Genomic DNA, 17,828 nt, shown 5'->3' with positions numbered 1-17,828 from the left:
ATAAATTCAATTTTACACCTATTATGAGTCATGAAGTCTTAATGGCGCTGAAAAACAGAATTTTCTCAAGGTCAATAGTGCGAAAACTGAAATTTATTAGTAGGCACCAAATCAAAATTGCGTAACTGTGGAAGTTTTAACCTTAATTTTGATGGATCTGTTATTTTTCCTTCTTCCCAGGTAAAGAGCATAGGTGTCATTTTAGACAGTACTTTGTCTTTCGAGGCACACGTAAATAATATCACACGGTCCGCATATTATTATTTGCGCAGTATTAATCATCTTCGACCATCGTTATCTGCTAGTGGAACTGCGGTCCTGGTGCATGCATTGGTGACTTCTAGAATTGACTGTTTTAACGCTCTGCTTTGCGGCGTTTCACAAAAAATGATTCACAAACTTCAGATGGTTCAAAACTCAGCGGCTCGGATAATTACGCGAACATCAATGAGCGAGCATATTATTCCTGTTTTGGGGCATCTTCATTGGCTTCCAATTAAATCTCGTATTCAATTCAAGATCCTGCTTTTTACATACAAGGCCTTACATAATTTAGCATCTTCGTATCTCAGTGAACTTTTGCATGTGTATGTTCCTACTCAATCCGTCAGGTCTTCTACTTCTGGCACTCTTGTCATACCACCTGTGCGTTTAACTACTATGGGGGGTAGAGCTTTTAGCTATAACGCTCCGGCAATGTGGAATAATTTACCTCACGATATACGCAACAGTCTGAGTCTTTCAATTTTTAAGTCACGTCTCAAAACGTATTTATTTAGACTAGCTTATTCTGATTGATGTTAGTATTGAGTATTCTTTTTGCGAATTATTTTATATTGTTGACTGTATTATTTATTGTATTGCTGTCTCTTTTGTATAACTATGTATTTTATCCTTGTAAGGTGTCCTTGAGTGTCCTGAAAGGCACCCTTAAATAAAATGAATTATTATTATTATTTATTATATTCGTAAATCGCCAGGTCCTGATGAGATTGAGCCCATATTTTTAAAATTTGCCGCAGAAATCATTGCTGAGCCATTGACTTATATCTTAAACTTATCACTGGAAAAGAATATTGTTCCTGAAGATTGGAAATCTGCCCTGGTTCTACCAATGCTGAAAGGTGGTGACCAATCTAAATTGGACAATTATCGTCCAATCTCTAAATTATCAGTGATAGCTAAGATTTTGGAATCTATCGTCAGTGTACAATTAAAACAATTCCTGGTTAGTAATAGTATTCTATCTGTTTTTCAGTCTGGCTTTAGAATAGAGTACTACCACCGCTACTATGAAAGTACTTAATGACATAATTGGTGATTTAGATGATCGTAAATCATGTGCTGCGTTATTTATTGATTTAACAAAAGCCTTTGATATAGTCAATCATGCTATTTTATTATCACGGTTGGTTTGCATTGGCCTCTCTGATGCTGATATAGGTTGGGTCAGTAGCTACTTAAATAACAGATGTCAACGTGTACTTTTGAATGACTACATGTCTGAGAAACTTACTGTTAATTCTGGAGTGCCGCGGGGCTCTATTTTGGGGCCCTTGCTGTTTACAGTATATATTAATAATCTTAGTGAAAATGTTATTAATGCAAAAGTACTCCTGTATGCTGATTATACCATTATCTATTGTTCTGCAAAATCACCTGCTGAGACAATTTTAAAGCTACAAAAAGCAATTTTGCTGAGGGTGGCAGTGGCTCAGTGGTTCATGTAGGTTGTCTACAAACTGTAAGGTCGGTGGTTCAATACCCGGTTCCACCTGAACAAGTGTCGAGGTGTTCATGAGCAAGACACCTAACCCCGGCTGCTCCCGACGAGCTGGATGGCGCCTTGCATGGCTGACACCGCCGTCGGTGTATGAATGAGTGCGTGACTGCGTGAATGTGAGGTAATATGTTAAATCGAGTTCTAAATGATAAGAAAACTAAATACATGTTTTTTACTAGAACCCGTAAGCCTGGACATTCCTTGCCTCAGCTCCTCACATTACAGGCCAGGCCAATAGACTTAGTTTACTCATACAAATATTTGGGATTTGTATTGCAGGAAAACATGTCTTTTGATTTGCATATTAAACAGTTACTCACTAAATTGAAATTAAACCTGGGTTTTTACTTTAGAAACAGCTCCTGCTTCACAAAAAAAGTCAGGAAAAGGCTGGTTGAATCTACCTTTTTGCCAGTTTTAGACTATGGAGATGTGTTTTACAGACGCTCCACAAAAACCCTGTTGAGATCATTGTATTCTGTGTATCATTCAGCACTGAGATTTATAATGCATGCAAAGTACTCTGTCCATCATTGTGTATTATATGAAATGGTTGGTTGGCCCTCGCTTAACACAAGAAGGCTCACACATTGGTTGGCCTTTGTTTACAAATCAAAATCTGGACACACTCCTTCATATTTAACTACACTCTTAGCACCTAGTAGATCAAAATACAATCTAAGGTCAAGTAGATACAAACTGTATGATGTTCCACAAACTAAAACAGAGTTTGGCAAAACTGCTTTTAGTTACAGTGCTCACGCTTACTAATAAACGCCAGTCGCTGCTCGCGCATCAAAAAAGAAGGGTATAATGTCTGGTTATCCGGCTCAGGCCGATGGTGTCATAAGTGTAGAAAAGGTGCCCACATCTCAGTGTTCACCCCTACACACAAGCACTATACCCGTGTCTCTCGCTCTCACAGAGCCCAATTTCTCAAAGCTGGCGAATACCACTCGAGCGTTAGATGTAGGAAACGTGCTCACAACTACGTGCCCCCGCCTACTCTCTACCCGCTCTGTGGCACGGCCAAAGCAGCCTCATATCGGTCAGGTTATGAATGTAAGTTATGTGCCCGCTCACGAGCGCTCATGCTTACTAATAAACACCTCACCCCAGGCACCGCTCGCGCATCACAAAGTGATCACAAAATGTTCCCCATTCAAAGCAACCGGGACGTCACATATGAATGTAAGTTACTTGCCCGCTCACGAGCGCTCACGCTTACTAAACAAACTTTTTGCCCCGCTCACGTATCACATCACAAAACGTTCCCCATTCAAAGCAATCAGGACTTCACATATGAAACAGCTAGCTACCGCTGTCAGCGAGCCGCCGTATTCGAGCACCGAGGGCGCGTGCACCGCGCCCATACCTCCGGTTCAGTTTCCCGAGCCCACGAAGTACGCCGATCGGAACTCGGAGGCCATTCTGCCCCTAGCTATACATGTAAAAACATGGGAAGCGATTCCAGGGATATCAGAGTGGGTGCTAAGCACAATAAGACAGGGCTATTCACTACAGTTCGCTCGCAGTCCCCCTCGTTTTCGAGTACGGACCGAGACGAAAGTGAAGGCGGAAGTAGCGCATCTACTCCGCGCAGAAAAGGCCAAACTGCTGTGCAAAGGGGCTATAGAACCAGTACCTCCCTCTCTGAGCGAGTCAGGCTTTTACAGACGCTTTTTTCTCGTACCCAGAAGGAAGGAGCTCTAAGACCTATCTTAGATCTGAGATATTTGAACAAAGCTCTCATGAGAAGACCGTTCAAAATGCTCACGACCAGACAAATCCTCGCGCAAATTCACCCGAGGGACTGGTTTATATCTCTCGATCTGAATGATGCTTCAGATTCAGATAATACCCCGTCAAAGGCCATTCTTGAGATTCGCCTTCGACGGCCAGGTATATCAATACACCATCCTCCCGTTCGGCCCGTCTTTAGCACCCCGTACATTTACGAAGTGCATGGACGCGGCTCTCGCTCCCCTGAGAAATCAGGGCATGCGGCTTCTGCAGTTGCCGCAGGGTAGCCAATAGGCATGCAAGATAGCCTGCTCTAGGTCTGCTAGCTGCTGCACTGCGTTGACAATAAATGGAAAAATTAAGGATAATTTTTTGGCTTCATATCTCGAGAAAAGATGACTTTACCTGTAGCGTAAGCAACTTACGCAATACTTGTTCCCTCTTCTAGAGAGAACCGAGGTTACGTACGTAACCGAGTACGTTCTTTATGCCACCCGTCTGTTTATGGGTAGGATGTTATGTCCCTCTGACCCTTGAGTAAACCCGGCTATTATGTGATCAAAATCCTGACATCAGTCTGGTGAGGAAAGCTGTTTGTTTTCACACTGTTTCTGGTCAGGGTGATATGACAGAAGGCAGACTTCCCATTTACTTGGTTCCCACACCACGAGAGAGAAAAGCAAGAGATGATGTCACGTTGTGTGCCTGATTCCTATTAAGAGCTCTATTAGCAAGCAAAGCTGGCAGTCTCACTGTGTGTTATTTTATAGCAGACCAGTTTTGTAGTTTTTAGATTTACTAAACTCCTAAAACAGTATGTCCAGTAAACACTTTAAAATCCGCATCAAGTAAAAAATTTTTACAGGAATAGTTCAGCCAAAACAAAAATTGTCATTATTTGCTCATCCACAGACAAAAGTAGAATGAGCCACAAGGTAAGATGAGCCACACCTCGTTTCTAGGCAACCGTACACAAAATAAAGCACTGGACACCATTTTCAGGAAGAGACAATCATTTCATTATATACATGGTGAAGGAAAGCATATGGCAAATGTGGTTTGTGTAATTTATTGCCAGAAATGTGATTTTTCCCTTTCCAAGTGAATTCTCAGCATGCCCAGGGTTACAATGATTTAGAGAAAACTGAAGTAGGAGCTTTTTCAAACACGTATGAGTTTAGTTTTCACTCTCTACTAAAAACTAAACAGTTGTACAATTATAAACTAATAATAAATAGCCATGGTAACTGCACTCTATTCCAAGTCTCCTGAAGTCAGATGAGAAACAGACAACAATTTAAGCTGTTGTTCACTGATAATCTTCAACAGTCTCGAGTTAAACTTAAGAACCAGATCAATAGAAAAAATCAATCTTTTGAACCAAATCTTTTCACCCAATAGATCCATTTCACAAAAGAAACTGTAAGGGAAGATTATCAGTGAATAATGATGGCTATTTGACAGGCATGATTATGAACTTATCCTTGTGTGTTCCACAGGGAAAAATATCTATAACAAAATACAAGTGTATAACAACATTTTAATTTCTGTTCACCCAAAAAAAGTCTGTCATCAAACCTGTATGAATTTCTTTATTCTCACAACAGAAGATATTTTGAACAATGTTGGAAACCAAACCATTTTGGTTGTGATTATGTGCTTAGTTTAATGTTAAAATAATTTAATGTGAGTTTGAATATTTTTTTGCATGACCTTTATAGCCACACTGAAAGCAACATTGGATAATTCACCTCAAAATCAATCAGAATCGATTAAAATGAAACTAAAACGTTCAAACTGTGAACTCAATGTGAACAAACAAAGTGCATTCTATGACAATGATTGTTTCAGTCACTCAGTATGTATATTTAATCGTGTTAAAATATTTATGATTTTGATTATGTATTTTTCCAATTTGTTTTTGCGATTGCAGTGCGCTGGCAGAGAGACTCCGCCCCCATAAGCTCTTCTGATTGGCTGGGATTGATTTTGTCTTTTCTCATATAGTGTCGCATCTGGTGTAGACAGACAAATGGCTTGTCGTTGTAATCTTATTGCATCGCATCTGGTTAGGCCGTTATGTGAGACATCTCAAAAAAAAATTCCTTTCAGATTCACATATTTGGAACGACAGTAAATGAGTAAATGATGACAGAATTTTCATTTCGGTGAACTATCCAGTTAAGTCTGATGTATGAAATGGCCATTTGTTAACTAAAAATTCCTGGCTTTGTGCAGCAATTAGCACAGACTTGTCAAACAAATCCTGGTAAAACATAAACATGGGTTTGCAATGACTTGCAAGTTACAGCCTCTTTTTTTTTTTTTTTAGGCAAATGAAGGACAGCCATGTACGAGATGAGAAAATCATGTTACTTATGAGACCTTACAAATCAAAATAGGTTTTATAATCAGTTTTCTAAAAGCCTGTGAAGTACATTTAGAACCTTCCAGGCTGAAAAGTTGCGGGTTCTGGCCACCTTTAAATCCAGGGCTCGTAAAGAACAAGACGTTACCTCTACGGATAAAGAGGAAAATGCAGAAACACTTATACGAATCTGGATTGCAGCAGGACCTCTACGATCATCTCCTCATCAATCTCATTTTCACTATGCCACATTTGGACTTCATTTCACATGGTGTTCTTTTCTGCTTTAACAGCCACAACGTGTCTGAAGTCCAACTTGGACAGGACAACAACAAAGGTGGGGAAGGCAGGAAATGGGCATGTCTTTAAAGCGAATGTGGGGAACGGATGAAGATAGAGGAAGATATAACAGGAAAGCCAAAGGTTGTCATGGTGCAAACACAGTTTGGGACTCTGCACTATATTTGGTAAAAGTACTGGTAAAGTGGGAGGACATGTGTTCCTCATCAGTTTTTATTTAATTTATTTATTTTATTATTTTTGAGCTAATGATACAGGTGTAAGCCTGACATCATTTACAAACAGTACAAACAAGGATGTAGCAACTAAGGGGAAATTATCATTATATTTCGGAAGCTTTTCTTGGCCACAGTTCCAGAGTAGCTTGCCACATAAAACAACTTTAAGACCAAACAGAAGCATTATCCAAAAGATGTCAAAGCACAAGCAGTTAAGAATTAAATTTCTCTCTCTATTTAAAGGGGACCTCTTATGCAAAATTCACTTTTATATATATATTTTTTTAACATAATTATGTGTCTGTTACCACCATATTATGGTAAAATCCATCCACTTTGTTTGTTATTTTTCCACCATGAAACAGTGTCTCAAAATGAGCCATTCACAAATGTGCTCCAATGTGATGTCACATTGGAATAAGCCCCGCTCGCGACTGGCAAAGGAATCTGCCCTATTAGCTTAGCTCCTCCCCTGAATGAACTGTACACAGTCCGTAGTTTATCTCCTCACCAACATTTTCTCATTAAAGCTAATAAAATGATTCAATCAAAAGCAGTGAGTGATTTTCTGTTTTTCTTTTGTTGTCTGATTCATATTTACAGCATATATACAGCAGTAGGTACTGTATATTACGCCGTTGTCACTTTAATACACAGATCTAATATGCACATGATATTTCTTTCCCTGCTGTTTACATTCACAGACATAACTGACTGTTTATGGGAACTTTGTGTGTTTTTAAAGAACGAAAAACTGCAATATCACGTGAGCGTGACTGCGATAGAGATGATAAATCAAAACTAAACGGATGTTTTAGCAGCAGCTCATTTGCATTTAAATATACATGTACGAAAACAGCATATTTTTGCTGCAACAAAAATGGGCACTTACAACATGGTATAATAAATGATCTGTGGGGAATTGTTAGCTAAAACTTCACAGACACATTCTGGGGACATCTGAGACTTATATTACATCTTGTAAAAAGGGGCATAATATATATAATTTAATTAAAATAATAATAATAATAATAAAAAGTAATATTCTGTAATAATAATCAAATAAAAAATAACTGTTTTCTATTTTAATATATTTTAAAATGTATTTTATCCCTGTGGTGGCAAAGCTGAATTTTCAGCAGCCATTACTCCACTCTACAGTCACATGACCCTTAAGAAATAATGCTAATATGATGATTTGGTGCTCAAGAAACATTTATTTCTATTATCAATGCTGAAAACAGTTGAGCTCTTTAATATTTTTCTGGAAACTGTGATAATTTTTTTCAGGATTATTTGATGAATAGAAAGTTCAAAAGAACAGAATTTGTTGGAAATATAAATCTTTTGTAATACTGTAAATGTCTTTATGGTCACTTCAATAATAAAATATAAAAACTTAAAATATAATATTACAACCCCCCCATCCTCATTTTTACCATAAGACTAGTTAAATTATAATTATTAGATACCCAAGTGCCATTATTGTTGCATCAGATGTACAGTAGCTCCGTTTTGTAGTCACTACGAGTTCCATCGTGACGACGAATGGGGTTTCGCTTAGAAAGCCTATCGACTTCGAGTATTACAAAACGAGCCAATGGCAAAGAAATGCCATGGGTCTGCGGACTTTGCATGGCATAACTCGCCGAGGCAACATGCAGATATGTTTTCGCTTTGGAGCCAAGAGTATCTCTTCACTCCACAGCCATTTCTGAATTCACTCTACGAGACGAGCGACTCTCCGGGGTTGGTGTGACGGCGATCTCCAGGGGGTTCACACTACCTGCTGTCTGTGCAGTGATCTGCCAGTGAGTGTTTTTCTCTCTGCTCGTTTCAACATATTCAGAGTATTTTCCTCTCACAAAAGAGCTTTGCACGCGGCACGTCTTTTTAAAGATGCATCGTCCGTGCACTTCTGGTTGCGGTCGACTCATTTCTAACTCTGATGGGCACATTCTCTGCTCTGCGTGTTTGGGCATTGATCACGCTAGAGCGGCGTTTGTGGATGACTCATGCTAACTCTGTGGGAACATGACCATCGTGTCATTACGGTCGAGACTCAATGATCTTGTTAGAGAGAGAGTCCCCTCATTCCACACCCCTATCTACATCCACCTCAAGAGGTGGTACTTCAGCTGGTGGCCAGGGTGACCTGAGGGTGATGGTGTGAAACAAAACGCAGACGATTTGTCCTCGGCCCACGCACCCCTCTTCACTGACGCAACCCGTGAGTGATCACGGGACGCGTGCGGGCCCGTCTTCGGACCCCCCGCGGGTTTCCTTTGACGTTCCAGAATCGGATCTGATGTCCATCGCAGCATCACAGGGCGGGCAAGAATCTTCAGGAAGTGAAGATTCGACAGTGCTGCCACATTCGGGTGTGCATATGGCATTTGTCGAGTCGGATCCTGAGATGACGGCCATGCTTTCCCGGGCCGCTGTGATCATCGGACGATTGGTTTTTGGGTGCGGCCGCTGACACCCAGTCGGCGTCCAACCCCAATACCTTTCTTCCCGGATGTTCATGAGGAGATCTCGAAAACCTGGAAGACCCCTATGTCTTCCCGCGATCCGACGTTGATCTCCTCCGCCTTTCCTCCCCTCAACGGGGCCGCTGCCCATGGGTACACTGGGGTTCCCCCGGTTGAATGCTCTGTTGCGATGCAACTATGTCCTCAGAGTGCTTCTTCTTAGGGCGACCCTAAGCACCCGCCTGAAGCCTGTAGGTTCTCGTCTACGCTTCTGGTCATTCTGCAGGTCTACCAGGCCCAGATGCTCAGGGACATGCACGAGGGTAGGACTGACCCAGGGCTCTTTGATGAGCTTTGTGCCGCCACTGACCTCGCTCTCCGAGCGACGAAAGTGGCCGCATAGTCCCTGGGTCAGGTGATGTCCACCAATGTGGTCCAGGAGCGACACCTGTGGCTGAACCTGGCTGATGTGCGGGGTGCTGACCGGACTCGTCTGCTCTAGAACCCATATTGCAGGCCGGCCTCCTCGGCGGTGCGGTTGAGGACTTTGCCCAACAGTTCTCAACTGCCCAGGGTCAGACTAAGGCTATCCAATATATTCTGCCCCGATCGCCCGCTGCTGCCCCACCGTCGGCTCAGATCCCTCAGTCTGCCCACTGCCGAGGGCACCCTCCCATGGCTCCCACTCAGGAGCCTGGCTAGAGCTTCCCAACATGTCCCGCTGGGTCGCACGAACCATCAGGCTTGGCTATGCGATTCAGTTCTCACGGTCTCCTCCCCGCTTCAGGGGAGTCCGCTCCACTATGGTCGGTGGCGATGCCCCTATCATGAGAGGTTGCTACCCTAGTGGCGAAGGGTGCGATTGAGACTGTCCGTCCAGCCGAAATGAGGTCCGGGTTCTACAGCCCCTACCTCATTGTCCCAAAGAAATCCAGTGGGTCTTGAACCGCTCCCTTCATAGGCTGCCGTTCAAGATGCTCACGGCCAAACGCATCTTCGAGTGTGTGCGGCCGCAGGATTGGTTTGCAGCGATCGACCTGAGGGACGCCTACTTCCATGACACAGACCGTTCCTGCGGTTTTCTTTTCGAGGGGCAGGCATACCAGTATGTAGTTTGCCCATTCGGGCTAGCCCTATCTCCTCACGTCTTCACAAAGGTCGTCGAGGCAGCCCTTGTTCCTTTACGGGGACACAGGGCTCGCATCCTGAACTATCTCGACAACTGGCTGATACTAGCTCACTCTCGAGACCAGGTTTGCGATCACCCCGTGGTCGAACCTTAGTTTTCTACGGGCAGGAGTGCCCGTGGAACGAGTTTCCAGGCATGTTGTTGTCTCAACAGATGCCTCCACCACGGGCTGGGGCGCCATGTGCAATGGACATGTTGCTGCAGGGTGCTGGATAGGACCCCAGCGCCTTTGGCATGTCAATTGCCTCGAGTTGCTGGAAGTACGCCTTGCTCTGCACCGCTTTCTTGCGCTGCTCAAGGGTAAACACGTAGGGTCAAGTCCGATCAGACAATACCACTACGGTACCGTACATCAACCATCAAGTTGGTCTACGTTCCCGCCGTATATCGCAACTCGCCCGCCACCTCCTCTTATGGAGTCAGAAGCATCTTTGGTCGAATTGAGCCATTTATATTCCTGGAGCCCTGAACTGTGCAGCCGACGAGCTCTCACGGCTTCAGCCCCTCCCTGGAGAATGGCGACTCCATCCCCAGTCGGTTCAGCTGATTTGGGACCAGTTCGGGGATGCTGTTTGTAGACCTGTTTGCCTCCCACGACTCAACCCATTGCGCCCTGTTTTACTCCCTGACTGAGGGCAACGTTCGGCAAAGACGCACTGGTGCACAGCTGGCCGCGGGCCATCCGCAAGTATGCGTTTCTCCCAGTGAGCCTTCTTGCACAGACCCTGAGCAAGATCAGGGAGGACGAGGAGCAGGTCATATTGGTTGCGCCTCACTGGCCCACCCGGCCCTGGTTCTCTGAACCTGTACTCCTCGTGACAGCACCTCCCTGGCAAATTCCACTGAGGAAGGACTTTCTTTCTCAGGCACGGGGCACCCTGTGGCACACTCATCCCGATCTTTGGAACCTCAACGTGTGGCTTCTGGACAGGACAAGGCAGGTTTAGGTACCCTACCACCAGCGGTGATGGCTACCATCACTTCCGCTAGAGCATCGTCCACTAGACATGCCTATGCATTGAAGTGGATCCTCTTTGTCAACTGGTGCTCTTCTCACCGAGAAGACCCCAGGAAATACTCAATCAGTGTTGTGCTTTCCTTCCTGCAAGACAGGTTGGAGCAAAGGCTGTCTCCCTCCGCCCTGAAAGCGTATGTTGCCGCTATCGCCGCACATCACGACGCAGATGATGGTAAGTCCGTGGGAAAGCACGACCGGATCGTCAGGTTCCTGAGAGGAGCGAGGAGGCTGAATCCACCTCGCCCTCCTCTAGTTCCCTCTTGGGACCTCTCACTGGTTCTAACTGCCCTGCAGAGTGCTCCCTTTGAGCCTCTGCAATCAGTGGAGTTCCTGTCAATGAATACAGTGCTCCAGGTTGCATTGGCCTCAATCAAGAGGGTAGGGGACCTGCAATTTCCATTGACGAAGCGTGCCTGGACTTCGGGCCGGCCTACTCTCACGTGATCCTGAGACCCCGGCCTGGATATGTGCCCAAGGTTCCCACCACTCCCTTTCGAAACCAGGTGGTGAACCTGTAATCACTGCCCCTGAAGGAGGCAAACCCAGCCTTGGCACTGCTCTGTCCAGTACGCGCTCTCCGCACCTATGTAGACAGAACACAGTGTTTTAGGACCTCAGACCAGCTCTTTGTCTGTTATGGTGGGAAGCTGAAGGGAAAGGCTCTCTCCAAGCAAAGGTTGTCTCACTGGATAGTGGACGCCATTACTCTGGCATACCAGCAGCAAGGTCGGCCATGCCCCCTTGGTGTGACAGCCCACTCCACCCGGAGTGTGGCTTCCTCTTGGGGTCTAGTGCATGGTGCCTCGCTAACAGACATCTGCAGAGCTGCAGGCTGGGCAACACCAAACAATTCTACAATCTCCGAGTGGAGCCTGTGTCCTCTCGTTTACTCGCTTCAACCAGCCAGTACTAGGACCCGCTCAGGTGTCTTCGCTTGATCGCCATTCCACTCCACGGACTGGACACGTGCGATATTTCCTCAGGTGAGCCTACCCGACAAGCCCTGAGTTCCTCCATCACTGCTGACGTCGACGCCAGTGTCTATTGCCTGTGCATTGGCTATGTGCCTCCGTGTGCATGGTCCCCCCTCTGGGTGACCCCCACATGTGTATTTCCACTGTAAGCCTCTCTGAGCATGTGTCTTTCCCTTGGCAAGCCACCTTGCCTCCCCTGGGGTTGAAATATTCCACCCCGCGGGCTGGAGACCCAAGTGCTCTCCATATGCATCCCCCTCTGGGTCATTTGTGTATTCTTAAGTCCTCCCCTCTTGGCGTTATTGCATATTTCCACTAAGATATGCTTCCCAGTGTACCTTGGTATTCCTGTGTCAGTTACGTATGTAACTCTCGTTCCCTGAGTAGGGAACGGAGACGTTACGTCTTCCTGCCACTTCTGCTGTACCGCTGGGATCGCCTGAGTTCAGTCTTGGCTCCTCAGCGAAGAAACAATATCTGCATGTGTCCGGCGTCCTCCTTTTATACCTACGAGGTTTGGCGGAGTTAAGCCATGCAAATTCCGCAGACCCACGGCATTTCTTTGCCATTGGCTCGTTTTGTAATACTCAAAGTCGATAGGCTTTCTAAACCAAACCCCATTCGTTGTCACGACGGAACGTCTCCGTTCCCTACTTAGGGAACGAGGGTTACATACGTAACCGAGACGTTATCTACACTTACACTACAGTCTTGTACTAGCAGTAGTCGGCCCTCTGTGTTGATCGAGCATCACAATTCTTGTCAGGAAGGAAACTGGTAGCAAAGGGAAGTGCCCTGGATTAAAATGTTCTGGTGTTCATCCAAGGTTATTTAACATATGCCCATTTTTGCTTCATCCTGAAAGGTTTAAATCCTAATAATTACCAGAATCAACTCTTGCAATGGTTCTGCCCTTCCCTTGCTTCAAGGTGGTCTTTCTCATTGTATTTAAAACACTTCACAGTTTAAGCTGTGAGCAGATCAATCATTGGATATGTCTGACGCATACAAAACAGAGCATTATCTGGAACCACATGTGTGTCTCACGTCCTTATTAAGCACAGCAAGTCCAGTATCAAGACCTGCTTTCAAGGCCTTCTGAGGAACCATTGATCATCTATGTGAAAAATTTATTTCAATTCTTGCCTAAAGTGGAAAAAAATATCTGGCGCTGGTATAGAGCACAGTAAGTACTGAAGTACGAAGACCAGAAGGACACGAGGGGTGAAAAGCGCAACTTTAGAGTAGGAAGCAAAGGGCAGAGTGAGGTGGGCTTCAATTTGGCATTCCAGGCAAAGAGGAAAGGGGGGCATTCACGTTAAGACATATTCAATAAACTCAGCAATCCCTGGCAGAACAATAACATGGTCTTCATCCAACAACATGATAAACATGGCTTAGAATGAACATACATTCAGTGTTTTTGATGTTCGTAGATAAATCCCATGTGATGTCCATTATGCCAATGATAGAGATATGAGACACATATTGACTTTTTTTCATTCTTTCAAAATAATACATCACTGTCTATAACCTAAAAAAGGGAGAAAGCACAACATGGAGGGTATTTCAGATCATGTTGCAAGGTTATTTCAGATTATTCTTTATTTAAATGTCAAATGGGATACTTTATACAGACCTCATAGTGGTTAAAGAAGAAAATATAGGCAATATGTCACAATTATCAGGCCACAGTGAAAAGAAATCAACTGTAAGTAGTGAGAGGTGAGCAGTTTACATTGAATTCAGACTAAAATGCTCCATCTTGGTTTCATCTGACCACAAAAATCTGGTCCCATGACACAAATGGCATACTCTAGATGTGCCTTCACTTGTTCATTTTAGTAATGGTTTCTTGCATGCTTTCCTCCCTCATGAGCCGGCTGACTAGTCCACCTTTATCTGCTTTCTGCTACTGAACTCTGAAGTTACTGTAAATCAAAGTGACCATTGGCTTCTCTCATGGTTTTGTCTTAAATGATCACTCTGTCTAGGGAGTTTCTTTGCCTTCTGATGTGGCTTCCATTCCCCAATAATAGGACCAACAGCGCCAACTGAAACATCCAGAGACTTGGGTAATTCTCTAAATTTATGCATTTGTTTTACTTTCTCTCTGGAATGGTCTTTAATCTTCATTTTAACAGCCATCCCTCAGATTTATAACACTTAGGGCTTTTCTCGATAAATTGTGGTGGTTATTTTAATTTACAGGTAAATGTTAAGGCAACTGTGTGAGAGGTTTTATTGTACAATCAAAGCAAAGTACAATCATAAGAGGAACTGAATATCTTTAGAAAATATGAATGCATTTTTATTCCATTGTTTTATTATTATCAACATAAAATGTAGTCACATTTTTTAATTTTGTGGTTCAGTCTTTCAAATTCAATTAACATCAATTTATATTTCAAATATTCATGAGCAGTCAGTTGTCATTATCGCAAATACAGGTCCTTCTCAAAAAAATAGCATATTGTGATAAAGTTCATTATTTTGCATAATGTAATGATAAAAATTAAACTTTCATATATTTTAGATTCATTGCACACCAACTGAACTATTTCAGGTCTTTTATTGTTTTTATACTGATGATTTTGGCATACAGCTCATGAAAACCCAAAATTCCTATCTAAAAAATTAGCATATTTCATCCGACCAATAAAAGAAGTGTTTTTAATACAAAAAAGTCAACCTTCAAATAATTATGTTCAGTTATGCACTCAATACTTGGTCGGGAATCCTTTTGCAGAAATGACTGCTTCAATGCGGCGTGGCATGGAGGCAATCAGCCTGTGGCACTGCTGAGGTGTTATGGAGGCCTTGGATGCTTCGATAGCGGCCTTAAGCTCATCCAGAGTGTTGGGTCTTGCGTCTCTCAACTTTCTCTTCACAATATCCCACAGATTCTCTATGGGGTTCAGGTCAGGAGAGTTGGCAGGCCAATTGAGCACAGTAATACCATGGTCGGTAAACAATTTACCAGTGGTTTTGGCACTGTGAGCAGGTGCCAGGTTGTGCTGAAAAATGAAATCTTCATCTCCATAAAGCTTTTCAGCAGATGGAAGCATGAAGTGCTCCAAAATCTCCTGATAGCTAGCTGCATTGACCCTGCCCTTGATAAAACACAGTGGACCAACACCAGCAGCTGACATGGCACCCCAGACCATCACTGACTGTGGGTACTTGACACTGGACTTCAGGCATTTTGGCATTTCCTTCTCCCCAGTCTTCCTCCAGACTCTGGCACCTTGATTTCCGAATGACATGCAAAACTGAGCAACAGTCCAGTGCTGCTTCTCTGTAGCCCAGGTCAGGCGCTTCTGCCGCTGTTTCTGGTTCAAAAGTGGCTTGACCTGGGGAATGCGGCACCTGTAGCCCATTTCCTGCACACGCCTGTGCACGGTGGCTCTGGATGTTTCTACTCCAGACTCAGTCCACTGCTTCCGCAACTCCCCCAAGGTCTGGAATCGGTCCTTCTCCACAATCTTCCTCAGGGTCCGGTCACCTCTTCTCGTTGTGCAGCGTTTTTGCCACACTTTTTCCTTCCCACAGACGTCCCACTGAGGTGCCTTGATACAGCACTCTGGGAACAGCCTATTTGTTCAGAAATTTCTTTCTGTGTCTTACCCTCTTGCTTGAGGGTGTCAATGATGGCCTTCTGGACAGCAGTCAGGTCGGCAGTCTTACCCATGATTGCGGTTTTGAGTAATGAAACAGGCTGGGAGTTTTTAAAAGCCTCAAGAATCTTTTGCAGGTGTTTAGAGTTAATTAGTTGATTCAGATGATTAGGTTAATAGCTCGTTTAGAGACCCTTTTCATGATATGCTAATTTTTTGAGATAGGAATTTTGGGTTTTCATGAGCTGTATGCCAAAATCATCAGTATTAAAACAATAAAAGACCTGAAATATTTCAGTTGGTGTGCAATGAATCTAAAATATATGAAAGTTTAATTTTTATCATAACATTATGGGAAAAAATGAACTTTATCACAATATACTAATTTTTTGAGAAGGACCTGTAAACCTTGGCAGGGTAATCAGGACCCCAGCGTGAGGCAAAGGGATCTTGTATCACCCTGAAAGGGTTTAATTTGTGATAATGACTGGCTGAATGTACATTATCCCGCTTATTACACAGCTACTTCCCAAATAAATGGGTATTGTTTCTCTTTTAGCCTTTATTGAGGCAGATAGGAATATGAGGATATTATACATCCCAAATGTTTTGTATAAGCTCATATTATAATTTATTTACCTGTCTCAACTTTGGAGTGATCGGTCCGCTCTGTCACCTTCTCTTGACTGATGAGGTAATCAACAATTCTCACTCCGATTGGTGGCTCTGCATGATTCCATTCTATGATGATCAGTGAACTGCTGGGTTCATATGAATGGGATAGCTTGAGCCTGACAAGAGTATACAATAATAGAACATTTATGACTTAAAGTTTGACCAGGATCTGAAATTTTACTTTGAAACCTCATTTTAGCCATTTATGCTAAGGATATTTAAACTGTAAATTCCAAGAACTCACATAGGTTGAGGCAGAGGAGCACAAGTCGGGAGTCCATCAGTGCCAAAGGCACTGGAATCACATCGACACCAGTCATCAATAACATCACCTTTAGCAGAGCACCACAGTACACTCATCATGGCCTCCTGCAGAGCCTGCATGATGAGCAAAGTTGCAGAACATGTTAAAAGTTTGAATTTAATAATACTAGTAATAATAAGTGTGAGGAAATGCCCTCTACCTCCACTAGAGTGCAGCATCTACCTGGATGATGCATTAGCATATACAGTAAACCTTAAACCTACCAATCACAGAAAAATTTCTGCATTTTTACATTTTCAAAAAACATCACAAACTAAATACGATTTATAAGCTGTTTTCCTCATGGGAACAAAAAATGTCCTCAAAAGGACAAGGATGTCGTAATTCACCATCTTTGTGGGGACATTTTGTCCACATAATGTTTACCTGAACCACACACACTCACAATACACGTATATATGTATATGTATTGATCTTTGCAGCCTAATCTTTAATCACACTGCATTAACTTGCCATTCCTCTAAAACAACATTGCCTTCCCTTCCAATGTATGAAGAGAAAGAAAAGATTAGATTTTCTAAAATTAGATTAATTCTTAAATTACATTAGAAAATACATTAAAATAGAATTTTTTAAAATCAATAATTATAAATTATAATAATATTTCACAATTACAATCATTTTTGATTAAACAAATGCCGCCTTGGTGAGCATTAGATACTTCTTTCAAAAAATCTTTAAAAAGTTAAATTTTCTTTATTATTATTATTATTATTATTATAATTATAAACTTCCCAAACAATGCATATTGTTTTTATATTTATATAGTTTGTATATTGTGTTTTTATTTAAATACTTAAAATAATTATAAATATTTGTAAAAAATGAAAATAAAAAAATAAATAAACTAACTATATAGGCTATATCTTTGATCATTTATTTTACTATTATGATGAGATACTGTATTGCTGATAGATTGGACATGGATACATTTATTTTTTTTATTTTCTTTTCTGAACACCTTGCTGTTTTTAATGAGCAGGACAGAATCATGTCCCCATCCCTATACTGGTGCAATTGGACACACACAGACCACCTGCTGGCTTCACTAACACTGTCCAGCTGCAACCTTTGTTTTCCCCAGGAGGTCTCTCATCCCGGTACAGGCCAGGTTTTTCGCTACTTAGCTTCAGTGGGTAACCTG

General features: G+C 42.8%; 1 protein-coding gene across 2 annotated transcripts in view; it reads right to left on the bottom strand.

Annotated features, from left to right (window-relative positions):
* The window catches only part of astn1 (astrotactin 1), a 305,138-nt gene that overhangs the window by 28,895 nt on the left and 258,415 nt on the right, over positions 1 to 17,828 (bottom strand). For both annotated transcript variants that reach the window (XM_077231865.1, XM_077231856.1), the window contains exons 18-19: positions 16,604 to 16,737; positions 16,324 to 16,475 (exon numbers count right to left, since the gene is read on the bottom strand). In XM_077231865.1, the coding sequence (XP_077087980.1) occupies positions 16,324 to 16,475; positions 16,604 to 16,737 (286 nt within the window). The remainder of the gene's footprint in view (positions 1 to 16,323; positions 16,476 to 16,603; positions 16,738 to 17,828) is intronic.

Source organism: Siphateles boraxobius, unplaced genomic scaffold (genome assembly GCF_051911475.1).
Source record: "Siphateles boraxobius isolate OS27281-9 unplaced genomic scaffold, OSU_SipBor_1 1, whole genome shotgun sequence".
Classification (NCBI taxonomy): Eukaryota; Metazoa; Chordata; class Actinopteri; order Cypriniformes; family Leuciscidae; genus Siphateles; species Siphateles boraxobius.
Note: the sequence above shows the minus strand (reverse complement) of the source record. Positions and strands in the feature narration are given on the sequence as shown.